The sequence below is a fragment of the Antechinus flavipes genome, chromosome 1, assembly GCF_016432865.1.
Source record: "Antechinus flavipes isolate AdamAnt ecotype Samford, QLD, Australia chromosome 1, AdamAnt_v2, whole genome shotgun sequence".
Taxonomy (NCBI): Eukaryota; Metazoa; Chordata; class Mammalia; order Dasyuromorphia; family Dasyuridae; genus Antechinus; species Antechinus flavipes.
Window position 1 is genome coordinate 215,041,803 of NC_067398.1, and position 20,529 is coordinate 215,062,331.

A 20,529-nucleotide genomic window follows, 5' to 3' on the forward strand; every position below is an offset into this window, starting at 1 on the left:
TAAGCATCTGGATTGGATGAACAAGAAGGTCCCTTGTGGCTCTAAGCTATGAAAAGTATGGCTACACATGCAGAAGCCTTTCTGTACCTTTTTAAATTTTTTTTTAAGGAATTTATTTTATTTTTTTGCAAAGCAAATGGGGTCAAGTGACTTGTCCAGGATCACATAGCTAAGAAGTGTTTAAGTGTCTAAGGATGGATTTGAATTCAGGTCCTCCTGACTCCAGGGCTAGTCTCCAGTCACTGCACCATCCAGCTGCTCCAGTACCTATTTTCTGAAGCAGGGCTTTGGGGCAGAGATGTCAAGAGTATCCCAGAAACTTTCTCTTCAGCTTTCCTTTTCATATTCCCTTCTATCCTCCTACCCCAACTTTTTAAAAAGCATTTGAGAAGTTCAGCCCTATCATACCTTTCCCCTCCTCTCTCCCTGGATGAGAAGGAATTGTTTACTTATCTGGAAGATATAGGGGAGTCAACTGAGGTGATAATATATGTATATAGATCCTAAGAATGGAAAGGATATATATATATATATATTTCTTTTCTGCTGCTGCAAAGAGAAGTGAAGGGAAAAGAAGAGTGAGTGGGGAGGAGAGGGAAGGGAATAAAGTGTAAACAATTTATAGCATAGAGAAAGAGAGGGACAGAAAAGGGAAAGGAAGGGAGAGGAAAAGAGAGAGGCAACAGGGAAAGGGAGAGAGGAAGAGAAACAAGGAGGACAGAAGAGAGCCAGTGGGAAAGGAAAGATCGAGAGAGGAAGGAGAGAGATGAAAGAGAGAGAGAGAAGAGAGATAAAAAAAAAGGGAAAAAAGAGAAAAGGGGAGATACAGACAAGAAGAGAGAAAGAAGAGATGAAAGAATGAGGAAGAAGAGTAGTAAAAGAGCCTGAGAGACCGAGACAAACGGACTGGCTTAATAGGAATAAATCAATGAATGACTTGCCCCAAGGCCAAGGTCTGAATCCGAGGGCAGGGAGAGAAGGGAAGCTGGGGGGCATCTTCGGGAAAAAGAAGCAGGAAGTTATAGCTTGGGGCACCGCAGGGATCCCCTGGAGCGTCCAGCGCTCCCTAACTACCGCCCCCCACCCCCAGTCCCACTCCTCCGGGGCGCTGATGCAGAGGGGCGGGCGCTCACTCCGTCGTGATCGCGCTCCTCCTCCGTCCACTTTGGTCCCTGAACTTAGTTTGTGCTCTGTGCCCGGAAGCCTGTCCCCGCGGGCGCCAGCTCTGCGCTTCTTAGCCGCGCAGTCAGTGTCCCTAGGATCGGGACTAGGATCGGGACTGGGATCGGGACCGGGACCGGGACCGCGGCCGCACAGTCCAGGCCCCTCTGAGCTCGGAGGCGGGTGGGCGATGCCCATCCCCTAGCTCGGCCGGCCGCCCAGCCGTGCGGGCAGCGCTCTCCAGGCCGGACCTCGGGGCAGCAGAGCCGCGGCGCCTCAAACCCCTAGGGTCCACAAGCGGTCCCTTCCACCTTCTCCTCCTCCTCCTCTTCCTCCTCCTCCTCCTCCTCCTCCTCCTCCTCTTCCTCAGCTCCTCCTTCCCCAGCCGCTTCCTCCTCCTCCCCCCCTCCCCTTTTTCCTCCTCCTCCTCTCCCCCTCTTTTTCCTCCTCCTTCTCCTCCTCCTCCTCTTTTTCTGCTCCTCCTCCTCCTCCTCCTCCGCTGCTCCTCCTGGGCTGGGGCTGCTCCCAGGCTCGCGCTCCTGCTCCTGCTCCTCCTCCTGCTGGGAGCCGCTGCCGCTTCCTCCTCCCTCGCCTCCTCCTCCCGCTCGGGCTCCCCGCCTCCTCCTCCTCCGCCGCCGCCTCCTCCTCCTTCTCCGCCGCCGCCCGGCCGGGCCCAGGCCGCTCCCGAGCACAGCCGCTCCCGCCCAGCCCGGAGTTCCCGGCGGCTCGCCATGAGCGGAAGCGCAGCCGCCGCCGCTCCTGCCCCGGCCGCCGCCGCCGCCGCTCCCTTCCCGCCGCCGCCGCCGCCCGGGGCCAGCCTCTCGGAGCACGGCCGGCGCCACCGCCACCGCCACCCGAGGCAGCCGCATCGCCCCGAGGCCGGAGGAGGGGGCGCCGGGGGCCACGCCGCCTCCGGCCCTACCGGCCCCGGGCACCAGAGGGCGGCCCCCGGCGGCGCCGGCAGCAGAACCTCCGGAGCAGGTAGGGGGGCTGGGGAAATGAGGCGGGGCCGGTGCCGGGGAGCCGGCGGGGGGGCGGGGCGGGACAAGACTCCCACTCCTCTACCCCGGGTTGCTGGGGTAAGTGGGGTGGGGAGAGAGTGGGGAAGACCCGCGGGCTCACTTGCCCAGATGTTCAGTTAGACTTGACACTTTGCCCCCGGGGCTGGAGAGGGGTAGTGGGTAGGAAAGGGCAGATGTTGGGGCATCTGGGCAAGAGGAGGGAAGAAAGAAGCTGAATATGGGGAAAAGGAAACTGGAGCGGGCGGGGTGCGGGGGGAGAGGGATGTAAAAAAGGGGAAAAAAGGAATGAGAAGTGTAGGAAATGCAGAGGAGAAGGAGTTTCAATGTTTTCAGAGCTTTTAGAAAGAGTTTTAGGGTGAGGGAATAGGGCTGTGAATGATTCTGAAACTTTTCGGCCGGGGGCTCAGGCAGTGCCCTAGAGCGGTAGGACCCCCTCCTCCCCGCGTGCCTCACCTGCTTCGATCTTTACTGCCCTTCTTCACCCCCTGCCTCGCTAAGCCTCCCCTTCCCCTTACTTTCCACCCCCCAAGCAAAAGTCTTAAACCTTAATTAATGCAAGACCTTTATCGCTTTTGATGAGACTGCAGTATGTTTGTCAGTTTCTTAAAAAAAAAAAAAAAAAAAAATTCCATCAAATGATTTTGCCCCTAAGTGAAAGTGAACACGTGCTTTCCAGCTTGATTCCCTTAAGCAACCCAGCGGTCTATTACTCAAGACCACACCTTGGGAACCGCTGGATTAGGGGGCGGTCCTGGGAAGAACGAAGGGGTCCGAAGACTAAGTAGTCAGTCCTACCAGGGAGAATGTAGGAAGTTCAGTGGATTGGACGCTGGTGTGTTAGAAAGGGGGGAGAGGTAATGGGAGCGGTGACCCGGAGAGCGAAGTGGAATTTTCTTTTGGATTTTGGAGTGGTTGTTTTTGTTTTTACTTGAGGATGCAGCTTGAAGGGAAGATATTGAAAGAATCCTTTTTCTTGAGGGGAGTTATGTGTAGATGGAAGTGAAGGAAAAAAAATGATTTGAAAAAAAGTAGGGAGAAAAGAAAAAGAAGAGTTGACTTTTAGAAGGAAAGAGGATAAAACAGGAGAGGGTATCTGGAGAAGGGACTGAAAGTTAAGTGAGTACCAGATTTTTATCGTTTTGGAGGTGTGTTTATCATGTGTACAATTCGTTGGAGATTTAGTACTTATTTACGATATTGCTATTCCATGGAGTTTCCTTTGATTTTCTTTGATTAACAGTAATCAGTACTTTAAAAAAAAAAAAAAAGTTCTCTTTCCTGTCATACGTGGTTTAGTCTTTGTCAGTGCTGAAGATGAAAGAATAATTAGTAAATTCTCTAATTAGAACCCTGCTGTGGAAGATTTATCCCCATACAGTTCAAATTATGTTTGAATCTTGAATTTTATGTAGGCAGTCAAAATTTAGGAGCCTAAGCTAATTATTTTTCATATTGGAATAGCCTGATTCATAAATTTGCTAATTGTCCTCTAGCTAGACTCTTTTGTCTTTAATCCTAACATAACCACGAAGAGTGTAGTATTAACAAATGGTAATTAACATTCGGTAATGGCGTCCATGAAATAATTTATCTATGGTGTGTAGTCCTGAAATCTCAGTAGGGAAGAGACTATTCCTGATGTTCATTTTGGAGATGAAACTTTTTACAAGTCACATCTTTAGAAATATTTATCCTGTAGTAGATACTGATCAGCTACTCGTGGTAGGTCTCACTTCTGAACTATGACATGTGTTTTTGAGACTGTAAGAGATTGGGTTAGGTCAGTCATTTCATTTTGGATTTATAATCTGTTTTTGAGAATAAAAGTCAACAGTTAGTAATTACACAAGCATTTATTATAAGTGCCTACTGTGTGCCAAGCACTGTATTAGGCATTGGGGGATACCAAAAAAAAAAAAAAAAAAAAGGCAAAACAAAACAATTTTGTTCTGGAAAAATTCTCCTTTATGAGAGATTTACATTCTATCAAATCAGTTGATTCTTTTTTTTTTTCAGTTGATCTTTTCTTTTAATCATCGTGTACAATTAAACTTAGGTTGTGTTTAAAAGCTGAAAATTTATTATAGGCTTATATGTACGTGTCTATGTATGCCTACATATACACACTTGTATATATAAATAACTACTTAGAGAGCTGTGACATATAATAAAAAGAAAATCTATGAAAATACTAAGATAGCTGGGGAAAAGGAAAAGAAGTAATTTTTTCATAATTTTAAATTTCAGTTTTAAGGGGAAAGTATTTTTTCCCTCTCGTGAGTTGGCTGCCATTGCTGCTGTAATAGCCCTGAACCCTCTAGGTTAGAATGGTGGTGTTCTAGATAATGTTCTGGAAACATTTGCCCATTTTGTTAAGGACTTTATTTCTATTTTCTTTTTGGGGTGGGGGGAGGAAGAATGAATGGTAAGAGAATTTGGCCTCCCAGGACTTTTTAGAAACAATAGCTCTGTCTCTTGACAGCAGTTGGCGTGATGAGCATGATTTTGCTGGCTTTGGGTGTAGTAGCAGAGCTAAAGTTGTATTTTCTTAGTTTTCTTTTATATTATCTTCTAAAGTATTTTGAAGGAAGGATTATTCTTAGGTGCTCTTAATGAATTTTTCTTTTCACCTTTCTATAGGGATGAACATAAAAATTAAACTATTTTAATAGTGTGATATTAAAACTAGGAGAATAAATCATCTAAGTATTTTAAGACAGATTTGGACACAATTATATGTTGTAAGTGGTTATCACTGCCTTTAATAATCTGATTACTTAGAAATTAGTTATGCTGATTGATAATGAACCATAAGAAGTAGGTAAATTATGCTGTAGGGACTGCTTAGGTTCTTGAAGACTTCACTGATCTAATGATACAAAGAAAGTGAGCATTTAAGTGCTTACTAGTGACTTCTCAGCTTTTGGAGGAATGTTTTTATCTCTTGATGTGGTCTTCTGAACCCACTGATGAGAAGGCAGCCGGGATAAAGGAAAGAGCACTGACCTGAGAGTCAGGAAAATTAAGTTCTTTTCCTTAAGTTATAGCTATCTAGCAACAATTTTACCTTTATGAGTATCATTTTCTTCATCTATAAAATTAATAAACTAGATGTCCAAGAATTCTTTTAGCTCTGAAATTGTAGTCTTCACAAGACTGTGTGGCCTGGAAGGTACCTCTCAATTCAAGAAGAGGCTGGTACTTGAAACTGAGGTGGTACTGTTGCTCCCTCTTTCTCAGCAACTTTTAGTACTTATTTGGCCCTGAAAAAAACAAAACTCCCTCTCTGGTTAGGCTGATTTTAGAAAAATAGCAAATTTTCTTGAATACAGACTAATAGATGTGTCTGGTTTAGAACTGGCCTAGAAGTATTTAGTTGGAAGGGTGGAATTGAAAACTAGGTGCAGATAATTTTTAAAAATTATTAACTGAAAGTTAACTATATTAAGATGATGGGGACATTTTTGGATAATTAACATAAATAAGTTTTGAAATTTTATATTTAAACTTTAGGAACTTTATAATATTTTAAGGGAGTATTTTGAAGTTGGAATATATTGAGCTGTTATTCATGTTATATTGTAAACTTGATAGGATCATACCCAGAAGGTATTTATGAAGTTAAATGAATCATAGAATTTCAGCGTTAGAAATGACCTCAGAAGTTACCTACTTTAACTACTAACCAAAGCATGTATCATCCCTGTGGCATCCTCTATAAGTGGTCATCTGGCCTCTGCTGGAGGAATTTATTTCTTAATGAGGCACAACCCATTTCACTTTTTTTTATTCACTAAACTCATTGATACAGGGATTATATTAGAAAGGTCTTGACCTGAAATTTTCCTCTTTTATCTTTTACCAACTGGTTTTAGTTCTGCCCTTTTGGACTGAGCGAAATATGTCCAGTTCTTCCAAATGATAATACTTCAAATATTTTAACATGTGATTATATTTTATCCTATCCTTCCACCCCATCATGCTTTTCAGTTCTTAAAAATAAGATTTTTTTTGATGTCTGTCATCTGTTGATGTCTTCATTGTTTCTTCCATGTTCTTGCACTTTGAAAACCATTCCATATAAACAAATAGTATTTCTGAAAATCAAAAAAGAAAAAGAATGGAAAAAATCAGCAAAACTGATCAGTATTTCAAAAAAAGTTTTGAAATACATTTAGTGTGCAACACTTGTGTACCTCCCACTTCTGCAAATAGGTGGGGCCTCTTCCCTTCTTTTGAGTCATACTTGCTTCCTTATAATTTTGCAGTATTCACTGCTGATTTGTGTGTGTGTATGTGTGTGTTTCTATTTACACTTTTAAAGTTATTGTGTATATTGTTTTCTTACTTCAATCTGCATTACTTCATGTAGATCTTTCATTGTTCTCTGTATTCATCACATATGTCATTTCTCAGTAATACTCCATTGCATATATATACCACAATTTGTTCAGCCCTTCTTCAATTAATGAACATCTTCTAATTCTTTGCTATCACAAAAAAATTCAATATATGTTCTTCAAGCAAATTATCTCTAGATTAAGACTTTCTCTTTATACTGGTTACCCTTTTCTAGAAATACTTAAGCTTACCAATATTCTTTCTAATATGTGTCTAGACCAGACCACATCTGGAATATTATATTCAGAGGGAGACAGAATACAGTTTGAGTATCACTAGTCTTTTCCTGTATCCTATACTTTTATTGTTGCAATTTAAGAGCAAATTAGCATTATTGCATTAACTCATTCCTCACCTGGTACTTTTAAGATTTATTTTTTGAACCTTAGTGCTAAGGATTTACTATTAAATGTCTTATTTATTTCTGGCTTGCTATCATGTTTTTTCATCTCATTTCTAACAAATCAGTTATCCATCTAGTCCTTCTGTCATCTCTAGATTGGACAAATATATCTTTTATATCTTTATTTCACCTTGGCATTAGCTGTGTGAACTTGAACCTCTTGGCTATAAAATGGGGTCACTAAAACCTGTATGTAGTACATGTTTCTCAGGGATGGAATAATGTTTGTAAAAGTACTTTGCAAAAGTGCTATCTAAAGCCACTCTATAAATGTCAGTTATTATACCATCATTTTTATTTTTCCAAATTATTGATGAAAGATAATTCCTCAGGATATTGAATTTCCTGATTCTTGGTATTTACATTGGTATTTTACCCTCCTTAGAATTCTGTCTTCCTTTATTTTTGACTTTCTTGTTTTTTTCAATTCCCAGCTAAAATTCTATGTACACATAAGAAAGTGTTGCTGATATTCCTTAGTGCTAGTAAATTCTCCTTCACCATTGTCTGTATCTTGTTTGTACATAGTTGTTTGCATGTTGTCTCCTCCATCAGACCGACTTCCTCAAGAGTAGGGATGACCTTTTTTTTTTTTTTTTTTTTTTTTTTTTGCCTTTCTTCATTCTTCCAGGACTTAGCTCAGTGTCTGGCAGTAGCAGGTGCTTAATAAATGCTTTTAACTTGACTTGTAAGCCTTATTCTTTTCTTGTTATTCATTCTTCTTGTTTGGGCTATACACAGACAGCTGATTCAGGAATAATTTCCACATCACTACGGTCTTCCTGTTAATTAAAATGTAATATATAAAGGGCATCTCAAAAGGTTTAGTTAGAATTGCACCAAGACTTTTGGGACGCCCTGTATTTCATTCCTTGTGGGATTATTTGATATTCTCTGTTCTTGCAGCAGTATTTTATTCAGGTAAGGAGGGCATCTTTTTAATAATAAGTTTTTTTTTTGTCTTGGAGCCACATTAGGTTCATGGAATTTACCTTTTTTAAAAATTATAATTGGAACCCTTCTAGCCATTATTCACAGATCTTCAGAAATAATAGTTTACTTCTCATATTTACAGATTCATTCAATGTCCTGTAATGTAATGTATTTAAGTAAAGATTTTAGTTCCCACTTGAATCGTCCTACTATATTCTTTTCTATGTATCTACTGACCTCTCAGTTGGAGTTGAGTTCACATTGTAAAATGTGTATCATTTACTCATTTCTTCCATAGCATGGAAGGAAGCCCTTGCTATGGGCTTATATAATAATCCTTGATATTCAGTCTGTGTGCCGCCAAGTCTAGGTCCAGGAAGGTATAGAGCCCAAGCCGAATTCTAAAACATTGTTAAAATGGCTAGTTTGTGAGATTACTTGAAAAAGGTTTAGTATATATATTTATGATGGTAGAATGATTCATTCAATTTTCTTGGAGAGAAAGATGATCATCTCTCAGGCATAGTTTGTATACATTTGTTGTTGAGTAAACATTAGTGTTCTTTCTTTTAGATGATATTGGTAGTTTTTTTTCTTTTCTTAGTTTTTAAAAATAAGTTATACATTCAAAAAATGGGATAATATTTGTTATGCATTATTGTTGTCTTTTATTTTAAAATTTTAGTGGCGGATTCTTTTGAAGGCTTCTATCCCACTGAATTAACTTCCAGAAAAGGATTTATGAAAGACTCCTAGAATGAAAAAGAGTAGAGAATTTGATAGTGGAGGGAACAGCCTTACTCAAGTAGTCATGGATCTATCAAAATAATTATTTTATTTTTTGTGTTTCTTTTTTTGGTTAGTACTTTAAAATACCACAATCATATGTTATTAAAGAATAAGAAGCTCTTATCAAAAAGATATCAGGATCTCATTATTTAGCACTGGAAACAAGAGGTGTCAAGTAAGCAATGTTTATCATTATTTTTAGACTCACAGTATTATGGGAAGAGTATATGTTGTGTCACCCCACACACCCTGATAGAAAGTTTATTCTCTGGGAGATTTCTTTCCTTTTTGTACTTTCCTAGTACTTTACATATAGTTGGCACTTAATAAGTGTTGAACTTTGTTTAAAACAAAACACTGATTATAAGGCATCTTTGCTCCTCAGGCATTCTGGATAGTAACCTCTAAAAAATCAAAATTATGAAATTATAATATACATTATTATTCATAACACTAATTATAAAAAAAGAAATGTTAATTATATTAATAATAAAGTGTTAATAATAGCAATATAATAATAATAACAATAGCATTTGTATAGTGTGCCAGATATTCTACTAAGTGCTTTGCAATTATTATTTTGTTTGATCTTTACAACAATCCTTGGAGGTATATGTAATACAAATACTAATAATTATTATTATATAGCTTATTGTGTGCAGGCATTATGCCAGATACTTTTGCAATTATTATCTCATTTGACCCTCATAACAATCCTAGGAAGAATGTGTTATTATTCAGTTTTACAATTGAGGAAACTTAAGGCAAACAGAGGGAATGTGACTTGCCCAGTATCACAAGCTAGTACCTTGAATTGTATAAAATGAATTTCCTTATTAATTATAGTTATTAAAATTATTACCAGCCATACTAGTCCATTTATATACTGCTTTGAAGTTTCTCATTTTCTCAAAAATAGAGTATTTTCTCACAGGTTTTCTCATTTTGTTCTCACAATACTTCTGTAAGCTTTATTTCTGTAAGTTTTATTTAACCCTGTTTTATAGGTAGAGAAACTGACACTCAGGTTAAAGTGTTTGATTGTGGTTCCACTCCCCACCCCAACCGTATATTAGAGCTTTTGTCTTCTAGTGACCTTTCATCAGTAATTCTCTGAACATTATAAATGAAGCAGTTTCAGAAATATGGCATTATATAAAGTATATAGTTTTGTTTTGACTTTAATTCTTTGTGCCCAGTGTGATTTTTGTCTTGGCATCAAAAACTCATTTGATTTATTTGTAAGGATAGCAATGTGGTGTCATGAGCTAATTTGATTCAATATTTTTTATTTTTGGAGAAACAAACTGACAGTCATTTCAGAAGTGACATTTCTTTTTGAGAGTTGAAAAAGAGAGAATCCATTTTATGTGTGTGTAAATAGAAATGAATTGAATAATTCATGTTTTTACCTTCTGTTTTTATGAATATATCAATAAACCAATGCTTAATTCTTAAGGAACTCATAAAAACCTGAGTTTTAAGCCCCCACTTAAGACACTTAATAGCCATGTGATTCTGGGTAAGTTACTTTACTTCTCAGCTTCTTCTGTAAAATGAGAATAATAATAGCAAAGTTATTGTGAGGATCAGATGAAATAATATTTGTAAAAATGCTTTGCAAAATACTTAGTTGGTACTGTATGAATATTCATTCTCTTCCTCTTCTTCTCCTTAATTGGAAAATCTGAATTTCCTTTTGGAATTTTGAACTACTTTCATTAGCATCTTACCATTCTTTTTTATACAGATATCTCTTCTCAGGATTAAACTCTTGATTGTTCTTTTGCTTTTTCATTGGGAACATTTCATTTCTGCAATCCTGGTACAGTAGGTCTTGGGTGGTTGGGCCTGTAGTGAAGGGAGGGAAAGACGGGAAACTTCTTCCTGATTTCATATGCTAATAGCTAGAGAACTGGAATGTATGTTTATGCCTCTGGCTCTGTCTCTGTCTCTGTCTCTCTCTGCCAGAATTTAGCCTATATCTTAGAAAAGCCCGCCAAAGAATAATGATCACTAGTCTAGCTAATTAGCAGATAGTGACTTGATATTTCTTAAAACACTGGTTTTTATATTTAAGGATCATCAAAAATAATTTAGAAAAAGAGTGTTTAAACTTTAGTTACATTTCATGGAAAACAAAACAGTGAATATGAGTAAAGTTTATAACTTTCTCAGACTGACAGGATGATGGAATATCACACACATTTAGACAGAACTCTAGGAGTAATTTCATCTAATCATTTTATAGCTGAGGAAACTGAGGCTTTTGAGACTTGAAGACCAAGGTCATGAGACTATTAATTGGCACAAGTAGGAGCAATAAGTACATTACAAAAAGATGCATTTAATGATTTTGTGTAAGAAGAGTCTTTCTGACAATAATAGCTATTCCAAAGTGGGTTAGGTTGCCTCTAGAGATAATAGTTCTCTTACTGGAGGCCTTGAAGTGAAAGTTGGATGGTCATTTATATTATTGAGGAGACTGATTCAGGAATGCTTTGGGCTAGCTGGCCTCTGGTGTCCTTTGAAGTTTAGATTCTGTTATGATAACAATAGTAATGAGCTAGCATTTATATAAAACCTTAAGTTTTACAAAGTATTTTACAAGTATTATCTCATTTGATCCTCACAACAACCCTTGGAGGTAGGTGCTTTGCTTTGTGCTTTTCAAAATTATATCATCAAAAATATATGTTGTCTCCATTAGATAGAATGTAAATTACTTGAGATCTGGTTCTGTCTTTTTTGTTTATATCCCTGTATTTAGCACAGTTCTTGGCATGTAACTAGTTAAGTGTTGTTTAAACCCTTTTTATTCAGTCAAACATGGTATTTTTAATAAAGCATTGTATATATCAAATCTAAGTGTGTTTCTATGTATATCCAGTAGGTTCTGTAAATGTGTCTTAAGGGAGGCATTGATAGGTGTTTCAGGAATCTTGTTTATCTCTCCAATCTGAGTTCAAATCTAGCCACTTAGTTGTGCGACTCTGGACAAATCAATGAAATCTTTTGCCTCAGTTTCTTCAACTGTAAAATGAGTATATTATAATAGCATCTACCCTCCAGGTTGTTGATATTAAATGAAATGTCTGTAAATAATTTAATGCAATGTTTGGTATATAGTAAGTACTTTTTAAAAAAAATTTTATTTAATAATAACTTTATATTGAAAGAATCCATGCCAGGGTAATTTTTTACAACATTATCCCTTGCACTCGCTTCTGTTCCGATTTTTTCCCTCCCTCCCTCCACCCCCTCCCCTAGATGGCAAGCAGTCCTATATATGTTAGATATGTTGCAGTATATCCTAAATACAATATATGTTTGCAGAACCAAACAGTTCTCTTGTTGCACAGGGAGAATTGAATTCAGAAGGTAAAAATAACCTGAGAAGAAAATCAAAGATGCAAATAGTTCATATTCATTTCCCAGTGTTCTTTCTTTGGGTATAGCTGCTTCTATCCATCATTTATCAATTGAAACTGAGTTAGGTCTCTTTGTCAAAGAAATCCACTTCTATCAGAATATATCCTCATACAATATCGTTGTTGAAGTGTATAATGATCTCTTGGTTCTGCTCATTTCACTTAGCATCAGTTCATTAAGTCTCTTCAAGCCTCTCTGTATTCATCCTGCTGGTCATTCCTTACAGAACAATAATATTCTATAACATTCATATACCACAATTTACCCAATCATTCTCCAATTGATGGGCATCCATTAGTTTTCCAGTTTCTAGCCACTACAAACAGGGCTGCCACAAACATTTTGGCACATACAGGAACCTTTCCCTTCTTTAGTATCTCTTTGGGGTATAAGCCCAGAAGTAACACTGCTGGATCAAAGGGTATACACAGTTTGATAACTTTTTGGGCATAATTCCAGATTGCTCCCCAGAATGGTTGCATTCGTTCACAACTCCACCAACAATGCATCAGTGTCCCAGTTTTCCCGCATCCCCTCCAACATTCATCATTATTTTTTCCTCTCATCTTAGCCAATCTGACAGGTGTGTAGTGGTGTCTCAGAGTTGTCTTAATTTGCATTTCTCTGATCAGTAGTGATTTGGAACACTCTTTCATATGAGTGGTAATAGTTTCAATTTCATCATCTGAAAATTGTCTATTCATATATATCCTTTGACCATTTATCAATTGGAGAATGGCTTGATTTCTTATAAATTAGAGTCAGTTCTCTATATATTTTGGAAATGAGGCCTTTATCAGAACCTTTAACTGTGAAGATATTTTCCCAGTTTGTTGCTTCCCTTCTAATCTTGTTTGCATTAGTTTTATTTGTACAAAGGCTTTTTAATTTGATATAATCAAAATTTTCTATTGTGTGATCAGTAATGATCTCTAGTTCATCTTTGGTCACAAATTTATTTCTCCTCCACAAGTCTGAGAGATAAACTATCCTATGTTCCTCTAATTTATTTATAATCTCGTTCTTTATGCCTAGGTCATGGACCCATTTTGATCTTATCATATAGTAAGTACTTAATAAATGCTTTCCCTCCCCTTCCTTTCCCTTCTAAGGGAGGCTCCAACCCACGTTTTGAAGGAGGTGTGGGGAGTAAAAGGGCCTTCAGACATCGTGTTTTTTTTTTTTCCAGTCTCTGAGAGAATTACTGGATAAAATTATATGTACAGTATTGCCCCCTCCCTCCCATTTTTATTTATTTTTTACTCTTTAAGGGTTATTATTAAATGAAAATATTGCCTTGTGCTGTCTTTTAAAGAGAGGTAAGAGTTACCCCAAATTTGTGCCAGCAGGTGTAATTCCTTCCTCTTAGACACTGTTTACACAAAAGACTAGGCCATCTAATAACAAGCAAGTCCATTTATCTAAGCAGGAAACCAGAGACATGTTGAAAAACTGGCTTCCTCTACAAAGTCTGTAGTTTCTGAAGTCTTTCTTTCTCCATGTGTCTGGAGCTGGTCTGAAAGAGTCTGACACCATTTGTCTCTAAAGAACTCTTTCACTTAGCTGTGCCCATCATGCAAATCCATAAATCTGTAGCCTTTGTCAGCATTCTCTCTAGCAGTCTGGAGTCTGCCGCATCCTAAACACATACCCCAGTCTTGAAAACCCGAGTTCACTCTAGTAAGCATATTTAGTGTACTGCTTTAACAAAAACAACAACAACAAAAAAAACCCCAAAACTTTTTTAATTCCAAATTTTACTATAACTTTTTATATATAGCTTTTACTTTTATAATTAACAAGCATTAACTTTCTTACTCTCTTACCTTCCCCCCCAGTTATTGCCATTATTTTAAGTTATTTTAGCCACTGTTATATGCCTTTCCTTTCCAGATACGAGTTCAATAGGTGAAATCATTTGACACTGTCAGCAAATTTACCAAATACAAAGGAGGAAAAAAACCCTCAGTTTAAAAACACTTTTGTTAATGCATAAAATGGAAAAAAATTTTGTTAAAATAAAAGAAAAATCACTTGAAACACAGCATGGCCAAATGTAAAATGTTGTCTTTCTATATACACTGTAAATTAAAATGTAAGCAAAAGTTAAATGAATACTTTTTACAAAAACTTTATTTCACAAATTTATTCTCAATAGGATTTGCTGACCCCTCATTTGGCCTTGTGTTTTCAAATTAATTTGATTCAAATTTTTATAAACATATTTTGTTTCTATGTAATCTTCATTTCCAGATATGTCTGTTTCCTCCCCTTCCCAGAAAGCCAATCCTTGTAAACAAAAAGAAATAAGAAAGAAAAGAAAAAAAAAAAAAAAGGCAGTTCAGCACAACCAATCAATGTATCAATTTAGTCTTGATAGTGTATGCAGAGTCCCATTGACATATTCTCCCATAACCACAAGGAAGAAAGAGAGGAACATTCTCACATTTTTTAGGGACAAGCTTGGCCATTTAATTTAATTTTTAAAAGTCTGATTTTTATACCATTTTCGAGATACACCTATTATATACAAATGTGTTCTGATACTCAGGAAAAAATTCAAATTCAAAAAGAAGAAAAACCCTGTCCTGAAGAGCTTCAAGATAAATTATGCTTTTTCTAGAAATTTTAAAAAAATAGATAAAATAATTCCACTGATTATTAAATCTTATAATTTTAACATTATGTAATGGTATTGAATGATGATTATTTTTTCCCTTGTTTATAAATATTTTGACAGAAGGTCTAAATCTATGTTCTTAATGAGCTGGAAATATTTTTAAAAACATCTATATGGGTATATGTAAAAATATAGATGTTCATATCTACATTTCACAGAATTGTTGTAAGGTTCTGTACAAATACTAGCTATTATTGTTACTAATACATATTTTTAGCTTTAGAGGAAGAACTATGATTTGTTAAGAATCAATACTACATACCTGTAAGTTTAATTCTTATGGAGCAATTAAATAAAATTAATGTTATCTGCCCACCACATTTCCTCAGAGCTACAATGTAACTATTTAAATCTATCAGAATAATCACTACCATCATCATCACTGCTGTAATACTATTTAAAAAAAAAAGTTTTCTCAAGTATCACCATTTTCCTGACATTATAGCTTCTTTATCTAGGACCAGGAAATAGACTAATGTACTAACAAACTGACTTAGAAACCAGTGAGAAAAAGTCAACTTTATTGCAGTGAATATTAAAAAAAAATTGTAAGGAAAAACTTGTAGGGTTGAATAAACCATATACTTGAGTATTTTCTAAAAATCTTTAGAAAAATTTGCTAATAAATAAATTTGTTGGTTAATTTTCAATTTGTACACAATTCTTCAAGAGCCCATTTGGGTTTTTTTTTTTTTGGCAAAAACATGGGTGATTTGCTATTTCCTTCTCCATCTCATTTTACAGATGGGGAAACTGAGGCAATAAGGTTTCTGTTTAAAACCTTCCATTCTGGTATCCTTTTAAAGTAGGATTTCAGTAGGGCAGGTATGTTTTAAGCGAAATCGATTTATATCAGTCTTTTAAGTTACTACTCAGCGATATGTGTGTATGTGTGTAATCTAAAAATCTTTTTGGATATTTATGTTCTCAGGATTTTGGAGTGCACTATACAAAAAACTAAAATTTTTATACTATTTCTGCACTATGCTGTTTGCTGTACTATACTGTCCATTTGGAGGTATTTGAGATAGAAAAATGTCTTGCTGAAAACATTTGAGCCAGGTTGATTTGCTAGGAGTGTTCAGACTGCATTAACTAAGTTTCAAGAAGATAATGAAAGAAATGAATTCATTGCTTTCATTACTCTTTTTAATGCTGGAAGAAGGGTACTAAGAGTAAAATCTTTAGGAACAGTCATATAGTGGATTCAGTGGAAGAAATAAAAATTGTTCTGCCACAGGATTTGTGTATTAAAAGATATTAAAGGAGTTGGTAGACAGGAATTCATATATATTGTATGTATATATGCATGTGCATGTATGTGTACACACCTATTTCTTAATGACCTTTTGGCTCTATCCTCTTTCCATAAGCTTATATTCTTTTAACATTACTCTGTCTTTCTCTGGTTTGCTGCATAGTCCCTACAATATCTTTTTCACTTTTCTTTTGTTACCATTAAGTTATTAGTATTTACCGTATATACTCGAGTATAAGCCGACCCGAATATAAGCCGAGGCCCCTAATTTTAACCCAAAAATCACGCTGTATACTACACAGCAAGGGGGCATTCAGAGGGATATTTACACATGTTTTATCTAGTGACTCGAGTATAAGCCGAGGAGGGGATTTTCTGCCCAAAAATTGGGCAGAAAAACTCGGCTTATACTCGAGTATATATGGTATTTTATTCCTAGGTATCCTGTTTTAACAAGGTGATTTGTGTCACTGTAGTTCCCAGGAGATCATAGGAACTGAATGGGTATAAGAAAATGAATCAGGGCTGTTCCACAGAAAGATATAAAATAAAGATTGGAAGTTGAGTTTAGGGGTCTTCTACCAAGTAGATAAGCGGCAAATCCTTGGGAAGAATTAATGGGCATCTAGGTGGTACAGTAGATAAGAGTGCTGAATCAGGAATATGGAGTCTTCCTGAGTCCGAATCTGGCCTCTGACACTTAAAAGCTAACTATGTGACTCTGCAAAAGTCACTTTGTCCTGGCTGTCTCACTTTCTCATATGTAAAACCCTGGAAAAGGAAATGGCAAACCACTTCAGTACCTTTGCCAAGAAAACCCTAAATAGGGTCATGAAGAATTGGACACAACTGAAATGACTGAATAGCAACAATTAAGATTGATAGAATGAAGTCAACCAGCTTTGCTTCTATGTTCGTCCTCTGCCTGCCATTTGACTCATTATCTCTCTATAAATTTTTGCCAGCATGAATTATACTATATTTTATTTTCTTTTTTATTCATGCAGTTGCAGTCTCATTAATTAGTCAGTGTCTCCCACCCCAGTACTTTAAATATTTATATTTATTGAATGATAAATATTATTTATTTAATGAACTAAAGAAATCTTTCAGTAATTATCTTATTTTTCTATAGTTTAATAAATATTAAATCATTGAATATGTACAATTTACACAGTGTAAGGGAAGGGATTCTAATCCCACTTAAATTAACACAGAAGACTCAGAAACTTCAATTGAATCAATGAATAGTTAAAACTAGATGAATAGTTTAAAATAGAATTCCCTACAACCCCATCAGGATTTCTTCTGAACACTCTTAGCAAATCGACCTGGCTCAAATGTTTTCAGCAAGACATTTTTCTATCTAGATTATCTACAAATGAACAGTATAGTACAGCAAACAGCATAGTATAGAAGTATAAAACATTAATGTTTGAAGGAATTTTCTAACAACTAGAGTTATATGCAAGTGGCACTGGTTACCATGAGAAATACTTGATTCCTTCTTGGGGAGGGAGATGATTTAAATAGGGACTCTATGACTAACCACTTGTGTATTTTATAGTATAGTATATAGGTTGTATTACAACTCAAAATTTCTGATTATTAAGTATATATAAAATGAGGTTTCTCTAGTCTTTTAAAAAAATTAATGTCAGATGATTCAGTTTTTTTTTTTTTTTATTAAAGTAGTCAGCTGGGTCATTTAAGTATAGGGAAATGGGATATAGTTGGTGACCAACTGAGAAGTTTGGACCATTAATTTTCTAAAATGAGAGAATGATACAATCAAGAGTAGACCTGTCAAAGAGCAACAAGAAACTAGCTGAGGTTATGTTGCATGATTTTGTGCTGGATAAAATTAACTTTATCTTGTGACATTGTTCAGCAGTGTTTAGTTGTCTAGGAGCAGAAATGAAAGTGATAAGAGTTATTCAGGATGAATATCCATAAATCAGGACTTGTGGAAAGTTGAAGAAGCAAAAGATTTTAGATAGTAGTGAAAGATTAAAATACTAACCATTGGATCAAGGCAAGCCAGAGCAAAGTGGGGAAATTGGATTGGGAAACTAGAATCAAGAACTCTATCTAGACTGTGGCGATGAGTACATGTAGTATATGATTCTTCGAGAGAGAAAGGAGGGAAGATGGGAAAAAGGTTATGTTGAGAGATTGGTATTGAAACTGGAAGTGGCACAATTCCAAGAGATGTTGATTTCCAAGTTGTGACTGTCAGTGTGTGACCATAGTGGAGGTGGTTGGGCTTGAGCAGGTTGAGGAATACATAGTTAAATTTTTAGAGGGGTTGTTTGAAAGGAGCAGGGAAATTCATTAGAATGATATCAGGAAATGGGGTAGAGGGGGAAGACCAATATAGGTACCAGGGTGATTGACAAAGTCATGAGAATGTCATTGTAGGATATCTATAACCTAATTAAGAATTGACTGGTACAGCCTGAGAAGGAGCAACATAGCCATGTTTCTGAAACTGTTCTCTCTCAAGTTCCTATAATTCATTTCCTAGTTATAGACCCATTATTTTCCATTCAGACCAAACATATCTGAAAGCTTTTGTGCTAACTGGTGTGTAAGCTAGGTTAGGCACCCTGATTCCTTGAGCCAGCCTATCTGTCCCACCAGTCTCCCTCGGGGGTGGGGGGTAGGGGGTAGGGGTAAGGGGTGGATGATCTTTTTTTCAGACCTTGAACTCAGTTTGGATAATTCATCAAATCCCAGTTTTCAGCCTCCCTAGTTTCCACTTCTTTGTAGATCTGCTGTGAATCTGTACCTGAATTTTACATAAAAGAATCTTTGATAATCTTTTTGTTTTATTGCAGTTTTTTCAGTCATGTCCAATTCTTTGTGATCCCATTTGGTGTTTTCGAGGCAGAGATATTGAAGTGATTTGCCATTTCCTTCTCCAGCTTATTTTATAGATGAAGAAACTGAAGCAAATAGGGTTAAGTTTCTTTCCCAGGGTCACACAATTATTAAGTGTCTGAGGCCATATTTGAACTCAGGAAAATGAGTCTTCCTGACTCCTACCCTGCATCATCTAGCTGCCCATATTTTTAACAGATAATGATAATAGATGGACTGCAGCCCTTAGTTTATCTTGGTGGCTCATCCTGTAAACACCAAAACAGAATAAGATTTCTCAGAATGTCTTTATTTTCTAAAACAAGTTTTTATTGATGTCTTTTTTTTTTTTTTAACATTGTCATAGTTTTACTTAGCATCCTTTTTTCTCCACTTTCCAGAGGGTCATTCAATAAAACAAATAGTATTTTTTTAAAGATCAAAAAAAGAGATTGGGGTGGGGATTAGTTTATTTTAACATATTGAAAAAATCTAAAAACATGCAGTATGTAATTCCTGTGGACCTCTTCTTCCCTCTTAAAAATGCTGGGTTAGAGATGTTCTCTTCATTCAAGTCATGCTTGATCTTTATAATTTTGTTATATTCATTTTTTATTTTCTATTTTTTGACATTTATATTGCTGTTAGATCAGGAAAATTATTTTTCATTTTCTCCTTCCCACCCCTCAAAGAAAATAACAAAATGAAAAATTTGGGAAATGATTTTCTTTTAGAATAGTGAAGTGAATGTCTAATATAAAGAGCTCATCTATTTATATGTGACCTTTATTTCTCCAAAAAAGATATTTAAGGGCCATTCAGTAGCAACAGTTAAAAGTTAAGCTGTGTACAATATAAAATGTGAGAAAATGGAGAACATTGCTTAAAACAGCTGAGGACTCCACAAAGATGGATTAGAGATCACATGCAACAAAAGTTGAATTAAATGAATTTGAGAATTTTCCCCTATTTTCCCTATTCCTCTTAGCTTCCTTTTAAAAAAACAACAGTATTTTATTTATTCCACTTACATGTAAAGACAATTTTTAACCTTCATTTTAAAATTTATTTTTATTTTATAGCTTTTTATTTACAAGATGGGTAGTTTTTCAGCATTGACAGTTGCAAAATCTTTTGTTCCAACTTTTCCTCTCCTTCTCCCCCACCCTCTCCCCCAGATGGCAGGTTAACCAATACATGTTAAATATGTTAAAGTATAAGTTAAGTACAATATATGTATACATGTCTATACAGTTATTTTGCTGTACAAAAAGAATTGGACTTTGAAATAGTATACAATTAGCCTGTGAAGGAAATAAAAAATGCAGGTGGACAAAAATAGAGGGATTGGGAATTCTATGTAGTGGTTCAGTCATCTCCCAGAGTTCTTTCGCTGAGTATAGCTGGTTCAGTTCATTACTGCTCTATTGGTACTAATTTGGTTCATCTCATTGTTGAAGAGGGCCATGTCCATCAGAATTGATCATCATATAGTATTGTTGAAGTATATAATGATCTCCTGGTCCTTCTCATTTCACTCGGCATCAGTTCATGTAAGTCTCTCCACGCCTTTCAGAAATCATCCTGT

At 36.5% G+C, this 20,529-nt stretch overlaps 1 protein-coding gene across 4 annotated transcripts in view; it reads left to right on the top strand.

Annotated features, from left to right (window-relative positions):
* The first annotated feature begins 1,818 nt into the window (after positions 1 to 1,818).
* The window catches only part of RNF38 (ring finger protein 38), a 213,994-nt gene continuing 195,283 nt past the window's right edge, over positions 1,819 to 20,529 (top strand). For 3 of the 4 annotated variants that reach the window (XM_051996147.1, XM_051996157.1, XM_051996168.1), the window contains exon 1: positions 2,039 to 2,142. Coding sequence is in view for 1 of the 4 variants with exons in the window: in XM_051996138.1 (XP_051852098.1) it covers positions 1,893 to 2,142 (250 nt within the window). In the remaining 3 variants the exon portion in view is untranslated. Of the gene's footprint in view, positions 2,143 to 20,529 lie in introns of all 4 variants that reach the window. The other variant, XM_051996138.1, reaches the window with a different exon arrangement.